This window comes from Leptosomus discolor, chromosome 14 (assembly GCF_034619465.1).
Source record: "Leptosomus discolor isolate bLepDis1 chromosome 14, bLepDis1.hap2, whole genome shotgun sequence".
Taxonomy (NCBI): domain Eukaryota; kingdom Metazoa; phylum Chordata; class Aves; order Leptosomiformes; family Leptosomidae; genus Leptosomus; species Leptosomus discolor.
The window spans coordinates 17,514,044-17,528,504 of NC_141404.1; the positions used below are offsets into that span (position 1 = coordinate 17,514,044).

Here is a 14,461-nt window from a genome sequence, read left to right on the forward strand (position 1 = left end):
AGCACCTAACTGCTAGAACAGTAGAACTGAATTCCTAATATATGACTAACTGCCCAATTAACATATTTATGCTCTTATATGATAGCATACCTTGCATTGATAGAGGTAGGCACTGATCATCACATTTTGAGAGTTTGTCTGGCATGCACTGTCTTATAAAACTCCCTCATCTATGTTGTTGATATGGAGCACTGCTGTTCCTGTATCCCAGTGGTCTAAACTGCTGACAGCTCTGAAGCTGTGCTTTTGTTTTCTGAAGAAGCTTTCAACAGCATAAATGACAAGTTTAGTAATGTGAAAAAAAAAAACCCTATAAACAAGGAATTTCAAAAGCATCTTTTCTACATGGTTTGTTTCTTTTGGCCCTGTATCAGTCACTTTGTATGTGGATTTCTTTTTCTCTTCTTTAGAATCCGTGTCCAGAGTTCAGTGCTTCTTTTCTCTCCAGAATCACATTCTGGTGGATCACTGGGTAAGATCAAAGATGATCCGTAAAACACTAATTATAGTTAGATGGCATTTTGGGATCCTGCTTTCAGAGTTGAATTATCAATAATTATACAATAATAATTTTGGTTGTTGTTCTGTAGACAGATTAAATTGATTTTTTTTTTCCCAGATTTGATTAATCTTTTTTACTTGCTTTGTAGGGTCTTTGTAATTTTAAATTTTGCCAGTATATATTTAATATGTTTGCTGAAAGAATATAATAGTAAAAAAATTCTTTGGGAAATATAAAGTGGCAGAAATTATCTGCTGTATTTAGAAACTAAGGCAATCAAAACTGTTAGTTCTTTTTGTCCAATAGGTTCTCTTTTTTTCCCCCATTAACTTGGCTTTAGTTATGCTGTATGATTTGATCACAACACATGTTCTTGTGAGTTTAAACACAGAAACATGTAAAATAATATTGGTGTATAGTTGTGGTTGGTACTTGGCCAGAGTTCTAACAGAAAGCTAGATGAAAGGAATTGCTTTGTAAAATTAAAGCTAATAAAGATTTTGAAACTTGGTAGGCGTGGGAGTATTAATTGTCTGGCGGATTTTCAAATGAGATCACTTCATCCTTTCTTTTATTTTCCCTGAAATTTGAATTCAGTGGCATACCCTGACTGTTTAGACCTTTTGGTGTCTAATTCTCACAGTAAAAGCAGGAGGTTGTATGTTTTAGCATCTGGACCTGTGTTGCTACAGGTACTAACTCTTGCATGCGTTTTTGTGAAGAGCTGGCTCTGTTTTGGGGCTGGATGTAACGACCACTGTCTTATGGGGTGAGGGTGTGTGTGTATATATATCTCTAGTGTTCTTAGATATATAGTGCTGATTCTTTCTAATACAGGTTGATGGTTCAGGGTTATCGGAGACCTTTGGAAGCCAAGGATTTGTGGTCATTAAATAAAGAGGACAAATCAGAGGAGATAGTGCCATGTTTGGCTAGAAACTGGGCAAAAGAGTGGGCAAAGACCAAGAGGTAAGTTCAGTTATTCTGGCTGGCAATTATTCTGAGATGTGGAGGTTCAAAAGCTCAAGTTACTCAGCCTCTACTTAGAGGTGCTTGTCATCTGTTATCAAGCCTGCTTTTGTAAGGCCGAAGTGGCAGCTCTGTATTTGTCCTTAAGTGTATCCAGACCAGGAATCAAGTAGGGTGTTGCATGTCTTCTTTATGAAGAGCAGCGTCAAGATTCCCTTTGTCTTTCATGATTCAAAGCTAATTATTGTTACTTTTTATGTGTGGCTTTTGCCTTGGGGAGGGAATGTTTTCATACAGACTTCAGTCATGTAATTTAGGAGCTTGGGCTCCCTCTATAGTTAGTGAAGCCTCAGGAGGGCAGTCCAAGGTGTAAAAAGTGAGAAGTGTATTTCTTTCCTTTAACTATATAGGGAGCCTGGGCATCTAAGCCCCGGAATAAAATTAGAAAACTGCATGCCTGCAGTTTCCATCCAACTTTCATCGTCCCTTACTGCAGCAAATAGAAGTACCTTTTCATTGAAGGAAAATTGCTTGCTTGCTTACACAGTGTATTTTTACACAGAGCTTGTCCTCAGAAGTTCAGAAGTATGCAGCTTGGCATAAGCCAGATGTATGAAATGAATGTGTTCGGTCCATTGGGGATGACTTGGCATAAATCTGACTGCAATCTTTTAACTCCGGTGGTGCAGTGAGGCCTTGATGTTGGTGAAAGTTCAGCATACTGGGTTCTAGAATAATAATGTCCTTTGCTCTTTAAGTTGAACACAGGTTATGGCCCTATTGCTCATTCCCCAGGACATACCTATAGGAGGGATTCAACAGGAATGTTACCTCTCCCTACAAAGATGACCATTTCTGAATGGCCAGTTCATTTAGCTATGGTCGTATGATTAAAAACATGTTTGTTTGACATTAAAACCCAGTTAAACTATTAAGAAGGGCAATAAACAGTGCATAAATGTCTAGTTTGTGTACTGTGTATTTTTTCCAATTGGCTTTATGCTTGAATAAAGGCTACATTATATACCTACTGTTATTTCAGGCAACCATTAAACATGTTGTACTTGCCAAAAAAGCAGCAAAAATCAAGTGACTCAAATGGTGATGTGACGGAAGAGGCTGAAGCTTTGATTATAAAACCATCTCAGAAGAGCTCTGAAGCATCTTTATTCAAGGTGTTATATAAAACCTTTGGACCATATTTTCTCATGAGCTTCCTGTTTAAAGCTGCACATGATCTCTTGATGTTTGCAGGCCCAGAAATTCTGAGGTAAGACCTATATACTTTATTGTTGTATTAAAAGTATCTGGAAAGAATTTGAAACACACTGCTGTTTCGCTTGCCAAGCTTTACCTTCAGCTGGTTCAATGGCGAAGAGTTTTCATGCACGTTAGAGACCATGCATGCAGATGATTTTGGTCCATTGATTGTCAAATCTTGATGTCATGCATTAAATATTTGACTTTTAATGTTTGACTTCATGTTCCTTTCCAACACTAGGAAGGCCAGGCAGGAACATAATCAACAATAGCAGGAGCGTTTATCTAATTCTAACCTGTGATGATTGTGAGACTAGAAGTCACAGTATGTGAAACGAGAGCTAAGTGGGTAGGAGGAGTTGTGTTGCTTTAAGGTGAGAAGTAAACCGGCTGCAAGCGGTTATATTTTAGCTGGAGGGAATATGAGACTTTTTAGTGTAGTTTCAAGAGAATGTTGTACATGTGAGGTATGTGATACTTTATGTTTTAAAGTAAGAATTTTTAGGAGGAGGGAGTGATGTGTACTGGTATAAAATGATCTCCAGTTTCTAAGAAGTTTGCTTAAGTGTTTCATCTAAGTTTGGGACTTTGTTGTAACCCTGACATTTCGATTTGCATATATCAAGAGAACTAATTCCTCTCTCCACAGATTGCTAATCAACTTTGTAAATAACAAAGGTGCCCCAAACTGGCACGGCTACTTTTATACAGGGCTGCTGTTTGTTTGTGCATGTCTTCAGACACTGATTCTTCACCAGTATTTTCATATTTGCTTTGTAACTGGAATGAGGCTCAAAACAGCTATTGTTGGTGTAATTTATCGAAAGGTAGGTGTTTCTTTAAATATATGACAATACCTCTCGGTGACTGTGTGAATGCATTGCTTAAGTCTGAATAATTGAAGTAGTTGGGAGACTCTGGTAGGCTGATTCCAATCTCTTAATAGAAATAAGAGAGTATCTAATTTATAAATAAAAGCCTTTAAGATAGACCAGTTTTCTAATTTACTAGTGAAAGTTCAGGCAGCACCTTCTTCCCAAACAAGAAACCTTGTCTTATTTAGACTAGGGGTGTGAAACTGCTTCAGTTTGTGCAGAAATTAAGATGCACCTACATTTACAGCTTCATTTGGGACTTGGCAGCAGTGCCACCTCATCTTGGAATAAGCCAGAACATTTTAGAAAGCTATGGACTGTTTGCTTTGTGTGAGGAAAAATGTGTGACAAGAAGTCAGTGACAAGATTCTGCTTCTTACACTTAAAACCAAAACAAGCAAACAATACCTTCCCCCAGCAATAAAACCACCATCCAACCGACGCTAACCCGAAAGACCGCATGTTGTCTTTATTTCTCTGTTAGTTTAAACCCAGCGGCTTGCTTCAAACTATGCGACTTGCATTTTGTAAGATGTGCAGGGTAAACAGTACATGAAGCAGGAAAAGGATTGTTGGAATTTTAAAGATTCTCTGTAAAGCAACTGAATTCTGTGGAGAAAATGCAAACAGGTAGGTCTTCCTTCATGTTGCTTTAATTGTTTTTTATTTTTACTCTGCACCTAGGCACTTGTTATCACAAATTCTGCTAGAAAGACTTCTACTGTGGGTGAGATTGTGAATCTAATGTCTGTGGATGCTCAGAGATTCATGGACTTGGCTACCTATATAAACATGATTTGGTCTGCACCTCTCCAGGTGATATTAGCACTGTACTTACTGTGGCAGGTGAGTATTGTGTTTTGTTTCCTGTTTTGAATTTGGCAGTCTGCTGCTACCTATGGTCATGATTGCAGACAGCTGTTTTTCAGACCACTGGAGGGTTTACAGCAGTGTGGAGAAAATACGTTTGTTTAGAAGCCGTTCAGAGCTGCTTTCAAGAAGGAAGGCAGGAGGTTCTTAATTTGCACATCTGAGTGCATGTGGGAAGGTTGCAGATGGGAGCTACTATCTTTTGGGGGACTGCAGCACCTATAGCATCTCACTTGTCACTTGACTTAAAGAAAAGTGGTCTTGAATTGTGCACTCTGAGAGTCACCATATGAGATGTTTGCCATTTCTTGTCCAGACAGTCTCCAGGCTGGCTCTTCCAGATTCTCACAGTCAATCAGAATGGTGGTGAAATTCCCCAAGAAGTCGGTCGTTCCCTGCATGGGGGGTCTACTTCAGAAGAACAGACAAACCAGCAAAAACTGGAAAACATTTAAAGATCTCTGTATGTGTGTATAGAGATAGAGATATATATATATATAGAGAGAGAGAGAGAGATTGATCTATATTTACGTATACCTCTCTCTATGGGCACTATATAAGTATGCTTGTTTCAAAACTCAACACACATAAACATTAACCCCAGCCCCTACTTGATCCTCCTTCCCCCAAGCTGTTCTTGAAAAGGGAAGAAGAGGTTGAAAAGCTGTTTCAGAATGCTTTTCTGTAGCATATGCAGTGGTTTTACCCAAGATTTTTTAAAGATTAGTTTGAATAAATGTTTACAACTAAGTGCTTTTCAGAATTTAGGTCCTTCAGTGCTGGCAGGTGTGGCTGTCATGATCCTCCTGGTTCCAATAAATGCTGTGATGGCAATGAAGACAAAAACCTATCAGGTTAGAACCTTTATATATGTATGTGACAGAATGCTTTTAAGAAACACGTTCTGTTCTTTGACTTGTTCTGAGGTTTGTCCTTTTGAATTTTTTCCCTCCCTCTATTTATCCCTTGAAAAAGAGAGAAGGGAAAGAAACGTCAGAGGTGTTGTGTATGCAGAATAAACACTCATGTATTTTTCTGCCTTGCAGTGTATCTGTACCTAATGATCTAAAAATTTTGCAGTAGTTAAGACTAAGGTAGCAGCTTAGCCAGCTTCGTGAAATGCCCGGTGATTGGATTAGAATTAATTTAGTATTTAACTTGCTACCTAAGAACTAAAGTGCAGATGTAAACTACTGTCTGCCTAATAAACCTTGATGACAGAAATATCCCTGTTTCCAGGACAGTGGTTGCAGTGTTGGGGGCGTGCGTGTGGTTTATTCTTTGTTGTGGGTGGGGTTTTTTTGGTTTTGGTTTTTTTTTTTTTTTCCCTTGGAGGGATGAGGAAGGAGGAGTCTTAGTTATTGTTTTTTCTTGATCCCTAGTTAATTTTATTTAGAGGGAATCGGTTTGTTACAGAGAGAGCACGTAAGTAAATGTAGACTCACTCTCGTGTTTTCTATTGCAAAAACTACTTCCAACAGCCCCATCAAGTGCTTTCTGGTACAGACTTCACTGCTAACTGAATTTACCAAATGTCAGAGGAGATTTGATTTATTTAAATGAAACCTTCTAGCTCTAGATGTTCATCAAAATATACCACAGCGTTTGGTTCCCGCATGGGAGACGTAGGGATATCTAGCCTGTCACAGCCACAGAGCCACTGATAACAGGTGTCTGGGATAGCTATACCAGTGCGGTCTACTGCCTCTGCCTGGTGCTGAGTCCGAACAGTGTTTCAGCTTTGCACTGCCTTCATTAAAATACTTTATGAAGATGGAAGTTTCTGAAGAATGGACTTACTTCTTATGGCTGAATGGAAAGCGCTTTGCCTTAGTGGGCTATCGGAAAGCCATTGATAGTGCTAAAAATGAAGCAAACCCAAGTTTGGTCTAAAGTTAGATGCAAACTGTGCATCACTGAAGCTTATTTTTTAACTGCATGTTGTACCTAGGAGGAACCTGAGTGCCAGGGCTCCCTGAATCAGGGTTAATCCCACTTAAACCAGTGCCACAATTGTTTTGATCTTGGTTCAGATTTTTAGTTGCATGAAGCATTCTTTTAATTGGTTTAATTCTGCATATTTGTTTGTTCAGATAGCACCTCAGATTTCCTGCTTGGGAAGCTAGTAAGCTTTTGATGATAATGAGGTAAATTTTGCCATTGCAAAATACAAAGCTCAGAACTTTGGCTCTGCCAAGTATTGTGCTCTGCTAATTACTTTTTGCAATGTTGTTTTTAGGTGGCTCAAATGAAGAGCAAAGACAACAGAATTAAGCTGATGAATGAAATTCTCAATGGGATTAAAGTTCTGAAACTTTATGCTTGGGAATTAGCCTTCAGAGAGAAGGTATTAGAGATCAGACAGAAAGAACTCAAAGTCCTAAAAAAATCTGCTTACCTTGCTGCAATGGCAACCTTCACTTGGGTTTGTGCTCCTTTTTTGGTAAGTGAAACAAATCTAGAAGTCTGCTCTCCTTTTTGGGGTCATGCTTTCCAAGGCAATGCTTGAGAACTTGTTTTGGTTTTGTTTTTCAATATGTGGAAGAGTCAGAATGCCCTCTGCAGCAGTGGGAAATTGACCATTTAGGTCTCCACTTCTCTATGAAAAGGCACCACTGTTTTCTTTGAAACTTAGTAACATTGAAGTTGGATGTATTCTAGAAGTTAATGGCCGAAGTATTTAAAAATAAAAACTTTCTCTGCATCCCCCTGTGTTTTTTGTGGTGGAGGAACCTAAGATTAAATGTACTGTCAGATTTTAAAGAGGTTACTAATGCACACAGTGCCCTCCAGGTGGTAGCTGTGGCTGAGAGAATAAAAATTCCCTTATTTCAGCATCCTTCTGAGAGCAGCAGATCCTTAGGTAAGACTTAATCAAATGGGACATTGTGCACCATGCGTACCTCTGGCCTGGGTTCTCCCACCATCTGTCTAAGAACAATGTGGAGGGGTAAAGCCGTTTCATACCCTGGGATTGCTTCAAATTCTTATTTAAAAGAAATATTCTTGATATGCGAAACATTCCCACTGTGTTTGTGGTTAGCTTACATTGAAACTAATAAAAGGGAGAGAAGGGTGAGAGCACATTAAAATTGCTTCAGACCCTATTAGAACAACGGGCCATTGCTTTTGTCTGCAGAGGCAAATAAAAGCCATGACTACATTAGGATAAAATATGTGTGCTGTTCCAGTTGAAGATGTTTAAGTGTACTTTCCAGTCTCAGATTCCTTCCCCTCAAACATTTTTAGTGTTTATATTATGTTTTGGGCATGATGAAAGGCAGAAGTAGTAGTGCCCTGGATAGGAAACATCAGCTGCATTCTTAAGTGAATGCTTTTCTAAAAGAAGTCTGAGATGGTTTTAATATAAATACATTATTAAATGAAGTTTCTAAATAAAACTCTTCAGGTGGACTCCTTAATGCTGCTCTGTGGGGTCTGAGAAGACAAATTCGCCCGATAAGTAGCTCTGATTCAGCACACATTGTGGATGTGTGGTGATGGTCCTATGCCTTAGGAGGTTTGCCCCTCAGGCAGAATTGATACAGCCTGAAGTGCAAGGCTGTTGTTTAACATCCTGGCTTTTGGATTTTTGTTCTTTTGTATATGTTCTTCTGAACTTCTGATTAAAGAATTATTTTAAATGCCTACTTGACAGCACTTTTGACATGCAGAACTCATTATTTCCTCAACTCCTCCTGTTTCCATGGCCGTGGCTTTTCAAAACATTGTTTAATAATGGTGTCAGGAAGCTATTCATTTTGCAGTACCTCCGCTACTGCTATGTGTGCTGATAAGGGTGTATTTCAGACTAACTGCTGGTAACACAAGAGTGCAGACGTGCTGCTTCTGAGGTTATTCTTTGGACCCTGTCTTGTTTTTGATCTCTGTGGGAGGCCTTTCTCCCTGGGATATGGTTGTCCAAACTAAGGATTGTACAAACAAGCTACTGTACCAGGCACAGCTGAGTCAGCTGCAGCACGAACAATACATGTCTTCACAGCAGTCAGATTTTTAACAGAAATACTAATGTCTTCAATGGATGCTGTGCTTAGATGAGACTGTTCTTTAGGCATTTGAGCTAATTGTTTCAAGTCTTGTGGGAGGGGGAATACTAAAGGTTAGCCTACCTTGATTTCTTGTTTTAAGTGGCAGTCTGTGAGAAAGAGTTACTGGATCTTGTGATACACTGAGGTATGAGTATTGTTACCATGGAGGAAAACACGGTGAAGGAAATAGATCTGAAAGTGAACATTTGGTTTTACTTAGTTTACTTTAATTTTGCTATAATTTAAACAACACATTAAAAAAAAATAAGTAAGTATATGGATTTTTTTGAATTATTTTTACACCTTATGATTGATGATAATAATGGTTCAATGTCACTTTCTTGTTCAGCGTGGTTCTTAAGCTTGTCTGTTGTGAACTGTTTAGTTACTATAAGGCTTCATTATTGTGATGCAGTAACATTTCAAGTTTCTTGGAAAACAATCTGTTCATGGTAGAGTGGGCTGTACTTGGAAATCTAGGGTTGTGGTAGTCTCTACAAAATATAAAATGACTTAGCATTGGGGTGTTTTGAACTGTTCTGTCTATATATATTACTGATCCAGTATCCGATACCATGAGGAGTGCCTTAAAACTGAAAGAGAACTTTCAGCAAGAAAGGCTAGTGATCATTCCTCCCCTTCTCCTGCAGTGTGACCACAAATACCTTGGGACATTTGTGGTTTCACCATTGCTATGTGAAGAAAGTGAGTACTTGTTGATGTCTCCTCTTGGAAAGGTCGTCTTTTTACAACAACAGATTTAAATCAAATGTTTGTTTTGCAAAAAGCGAATGAGGAACAAGGAAATTACCAGAATATTACTCTTTTTTTTTGATTTGTAGAACTCTGATTCCCGTTGTCAGACTCTGTGATTCCTGAGTTAGTGGCTTTAGAAAGTGTTACCCTAACTGTAACCGTTACGCTTTGTTTCAGGTTGCCTTGTCCACGTTTGCTGTGTACGTCACAGTAGGCAAGAACAACATCTTGGATGCTCAGAGGGCTTTTGTTTCCCTAGCATTATTCAACATCCTCAGGTTTCCATTGAACATGCTTCCTATGGTCATCAGCAGCATAGTAGAAGTAAGGCTTCAGTTATTAACAGATATTTCTCCACAGAAGTAGCCACTGGGTGGAAAGATTACATTCCTGTGTGTAGAGAATGTCCGCTGGTGAAATTCAGCCACCTCAGAAAGGGAGGTTTGAATTTCCTGTGTGTTAAGTGCTGTGCAAGCAAAATTATTAATCCCAGTTATGGTGGATGGGTGTTCCTGAAATCAACCATATTTCTTGTGGTTTGGGAAGGGCAAGTTTGACTATCCAAGAAACTATGCAGTGGATTTAAGGAAGGATTAGGAGTGCATAATAATGATGTAATTTCTATGTGGTGTAAAACAACAAGCTCTTAAATGTAATGAACAGAGTGTAAGATAGTTTTGCATCCCTTTCCCATGCAGGCCAGTGTCTCCTTGAAGCGCCTTAGGGTGTTCCTGTCTCATGAAGAGTTAGATCCAGACAGCATAATCAGAGGTCCCATCACAGAGGGTGAGTTTCTTTTTCTGTTGAAAATCAGTGTGTGCAGGTTTTGCATGGCTTTGCAGGGTTTCTTTTCTTTCTGTAACGAATTTACTGCATTTTGGTGGATTTCACTGATAAATTGTATCCAGAAAGCAGAGAAGCATTTGTAAAATGAAAATAATGTAAAGTTTCTACCACCTTCTCAGGTAGTTTCTTTCCTCACCCCAACTCTGGTGTCCAAACTACAGAATGGTTGCATCCAGACACAGCTGGTCACTTTTAAAACAGTCTAACAAGTAATTTTACTGTAGCCATTTGAAATGTGTAGGCAGCGAACAGAATGATAATTAATGCTTCAGCACCCTTGAAGGAGAAGTGCTGAGTCCCAGTTCTAGTAAATGCCTCTACTTTCTGTTTTCTCAAAGAGCATTACTCCCAGCGTCACTCGTGCTGTATCCAGTGTTGCTGGTCCAGTTATATAGAGCTGTCTAGGAGACAGATAAGCACAAAGGCAGGTTTACTGAAAAACTAATGCCCTTTTTCTTGTAAAACAAAACTTGACTTTAACTACGTCAGTCATTTTAAAATTATTTTTCTTGCTTCCTTTTTACAAAGGTAGGGAAATCCCCATCACTCCCTCTCATGCGGTTAGCTCAACTCTGTATCATTTTAGTCACTTGGCTTTCTGGTAAGCTGTCATCTGCTGTATTTTTTAATTTAATTTTTTTTTTCTTTCCATCTTCCTTTTGGGCATATCTCCTCCCCTTTCTCAGCTTGTAACCACAAATATGTTGCTCACAAATCTTCAGTGTGCGATTTTTGTGGTTTGTTGGCATTTTTTTGTGCATAATGGGTTGTACTTGCATACTAATGTAAATATTTACCTAGGCTAAGTATTTATTGGATACTTGGTGGAATTAGGAGTGGTATATTTTGAGTCGTTGCTATAAAAATCTACCATGCAACATTTCACTGAACAGTATTTTTGGTCAAAGTTATTTTATTTGGTAGTTTGATTTATTTTGCCCTATCATTCTTGTAGTAATTTGGCTTCACACATAGAATTGTCAGTTTAGCTAGTGCTTCCTTTGAAGCAGAAGTCAGATTGAGGCTACTAATTTCTTGAACTGTACAGTGTTGCAGTGGAATTGCTGGATAAAGGGGGATGCAGCTGGGTAAGTCAGGATATTTGTATAGCTGACATTCATGTACCTACTGGTTACTGAGTAAGTGTAACCTCAGAACCTCTGTTGTCTTGATAAATTCAGTAAAAGCAGAACACAAGCTTTTGGTAAGCGGCAACTTGTTGTTCTGCTGGAAAATTAGTTTTATACCTCTGCCTGTATGTGCTTAGATTGACTTCTGTGGCATGATCCAGAGCATACAATGCTGCTTGCATTGGCACTTTTATAAATATGAATTTTCTATTTGTCAGCTGAAGGATGCATTGTTGTAAAGAATGCAACGTTTAGCTGGTCCAAAAATGATCCTCCTTCACTGAACAGGTAAGAAATAGTACCCTTCATGCTGCATCATAAATGATCTGTATTTGAATTATAAAATCTATGCAGAAGAGTTTGTTGCCTCAAAGGAATAGGAGAACAAAGAACATCTGTTCTATATCGTGAGTTTTTTTTTTTAAACCAGGGGCTTCATGAACTAGAGGAATACAAAATATGTTGTATGTATGGAATGCGTAGCAAGAGGTATAATGGGAGGAGAGAAAGCCTCAGATTTCAAGCTCTTGCTATGTGCTGCAGATGCGATGAGCTCCATCTAGAGGATGCAGCCAGATTAGCCCCTCGTAATTATCCCTAGTCCCCCCTATTTCCACTATGACCTTCCTCCTCAGTCTTCCTTTTAAAATCTTATTCTCGCTGAACCGTAGCCATCCTTGAGTCCTGTACTGGAGAAAACCAGTGAAGAACCTTAGACATGATATGACTAACAAAGTAACTGGGGTGATGCAGCTACAAGCTGTCTTCCCTGTGCCCTGTCCCCTTTTGTAACTTTAGCTGCTCTTTCTTGGGCCTTAAATTGCATGTTCTTTGGAACAAGGATGCTCTTTGGGAAGCATCCATTGGTATTTACATTTTTGTTCACAGAATATTTGAGAAAAGTATTAGACAGGTTGTGTCATGGTGGTTTGTTTCTTTTTCTGTTTTTCTTTCCCTTTTGACTAATTACATATAGATGCTATGTCATAAGTATAAGAAGAACTGGGTGCTTTCTGAATGAGAAGTTTGGTTTTTCAAACAGTTAAAGTTTCTGTGCTGTGTCAGCATTTGCAATGGATGTTCACATTGCATCTGGCTTTTTATCGGCTGTTCAATAGGCTGTTTAACTACTGGGATGTGCCAGCAAGTAAGGCTGAATTATGTGCACTTTATTTCAGCATTAATTTCACTGTTCCCGAAGGCTCCTTGGTAGCTGTTGTTGGTCAAGTTGGCTGTGGAAAGTCTTCGTTGCTGTCTGCATTACTCGGGGAGATGGACAAAAAGGAAGGCTACGTGGTGGTCAAGGTGCAATGTGTCTGAAGATTTGTTCAGCTATTTGTGGGTATTGCCAGAGGGATTCTAGATTTCCAAGTGGTGTGAAGAGGGGAAAAGATAACCTTTCAAATGAAGGCATTTTTAGCCTGATTTCCTGGCAAGTCATGTATGTGCTTTAGCATGCACTCTGTGTAATTGCCTGTTAAGCCTCCACCCAACAACTTCTAAATCTGTTGGTTTCAGATTTAGCCAAATAGACAGAATGATGGAGGTCTCCAAGATAAGTATTTTGGTGAGTTGGCAGCCAGGTATGGGGGGACCCTGTTATACATACTCCAGCCTGAGGAAGAGCAGTATTGGTTGATACCTTCCTAGACATCAGAGAATAACAAGGAGAGAGGGTACACCCAGATACCCAAACACGGGAAAAGCTGCTATTGTAGTTTGTACTTTCTTAGACATCAGAGTTGCACAATACTCACAGAGGAAAAATTACCTGGAAGTGAGTAAGTAATCAAGTCAAAAGTCCTTGTTTTGGATTTTGCTGCTGCTGTAATGTACGGAAAGAGAATTATTTTAAAATCAAAACAAATATGTTGCATTTAAAAGAATGCACATGTGGTCACCTCCAAAATTGTTCTGGAAAAATAAAGTAGATGAGCTCTGAATCACTGATTATTTGTGCAGAAAGAGAAGGCAGAACTAATCTTCAAAGCAAAATACTTTGCAGTAGTTCAAAATCTTCCTTTGAAGTGATTTTTACATAAAAGCTACTTCCCCTACTTACTGCAGAAATCTCTTGTCAGGGATGCATTTGTTAAACACTTGTATTCCAGATTGTTTTATGCAGAACATAATTTATAACTATATGAAAGAACTAATGACTTTTGACATTCAGTAACTGTGCAAACATATTCTCTAAACGAATGTTTCCTCCAAGTTTATGTTAGAGAATCATATTTTGTTTGAAGTCCTGTATTTTCCACCAATGCACTTTGTTACACTCACTTGTAGAGAGAATTACAAAAATAAAATTTTGGAGGAGGTGGTAGCCCAAGAACTACTTCATGCAGTTTTGAAATGACCACAGGCAGTTTGTGATGTGATTAGCACTGCCTACTTCTCAAAGCCCTGCTGTGCTTTGACTTTGTGTGCAGACTTTTAGTCTAAAGTACTGAATAAGACATTTTATTTTTCTTGCAGGGCTCAGTAGCCTACGTTCCTCAGCAAGCCTGGGTCCAAAATGCAACTCTGGAAGCTAACATTATCTTTGGAAGGGAGATGAATGAGAACCGGTACAAACATGTGATTGAGGCTTGTGCACTGCTGCCTGATATAGAGATTCTTCCTACTGGAGACAAAACAGAAATAGGAGAAAAGGTATTTAAATACTCATTGTACCATAACAGTGCTATTGCTTGTAGTTAAGGCCATATGACTTGTATTCTACTTTATCTTGAAGTTGTATTGAATTTAAAATATTCAGAGTAGAAATCCTCTAGAATAAGAGGCAAAGTTGAACAGTAAGTTTTCCTTGTCTTTAAGCCTTAAAGGGGAGGAAACCTGTCCTCATTTACAAATGCAAAAGCATCTTGCAATGACAGTTTTCAATTGTCTCTAAGTTGTCATGGTCATACAGCAGAAAAATGTATGGAAGCAGGAAGAGAAGAATCTTCTGAATGCTACAGCTTCATTTAAAATAAGCAAACAACCCCCCCCAAAGTCTCTAAAACCCAAGAAACAAACCACAAAAACAACCACCACCCCAAAACTCTCTCTTAGTTGCAAAAGTATGTGCAGTGTGGGATTTGGAAACTTGCATAGATGTTGTAGTGCTCTGCTGTGGGAGCAGGACTTGGTGTCTCCTGACCACGTGGCCAGCAAGGTAAGTGTCTATAACCTGCTTGGCGTTCTGCTAAGCTGATGTTC

At 38.9% G+C, this 14,461-nt stretch overlaps 1 protein-coding gene across 1 annotated transcript in view; it reads left to right on the forward strand.

Annotated features, from left to right (window-relative positions):
* ABCC1 (ATP binding cassette subfamily C member 1 (ABCC1 blood group)) overlaps window positions 1-14,461 on the forward strand; it is a 55,989-nt gene that overhangs the window by 20,254 nt on the left and 21,274 nt on the right. Inside the window, exons 7-18 of the mRNA XM_009948156.2 lie at window positions 411-472; window positions 1,340-1,471; window positions 2,514-2,741; window positions 3,381-3,558; window positions 4,291-4,452; window positions 5,238-5,330; window positions 6,716-6,919; window positions 9,459-9,605; window positions 9,980-10,067; window positions 11,476-11,545; window positions 12,436-12,562; window positions 13,736-13,912. Of these exons, the coding sequence (XP_009946458.2) occupies window positions 411-472; window positions 1,340-1,471; window positions 2,514-2,741; window positions 3,381-3,558; window positions 4,291-4,452; window positions 5,238-5,330; window positions 6,716-6,919; window positions 9,459-9,605; window positions 9,980-10,067; window positions 11,476-11,545; window positions 12,436-12,562; window positions 13,736-13,912 (1,668 nt within the window). The remainder of the gene's footprint in view (window positions 1-410; window positions 473-1,339; window positions 1,472-2,513; window positions 2,742-3,380; window positions 3,559-4,290; window positions 4,453-5,237; window positions 5,331-6,715; window positions 6,920-9,458; window positions 9,606-9,979; window positions 10,068-11,475; window positions 11,546-12,435; window positions 12,563-13,735; window positions 13,913-14,461) is intronic.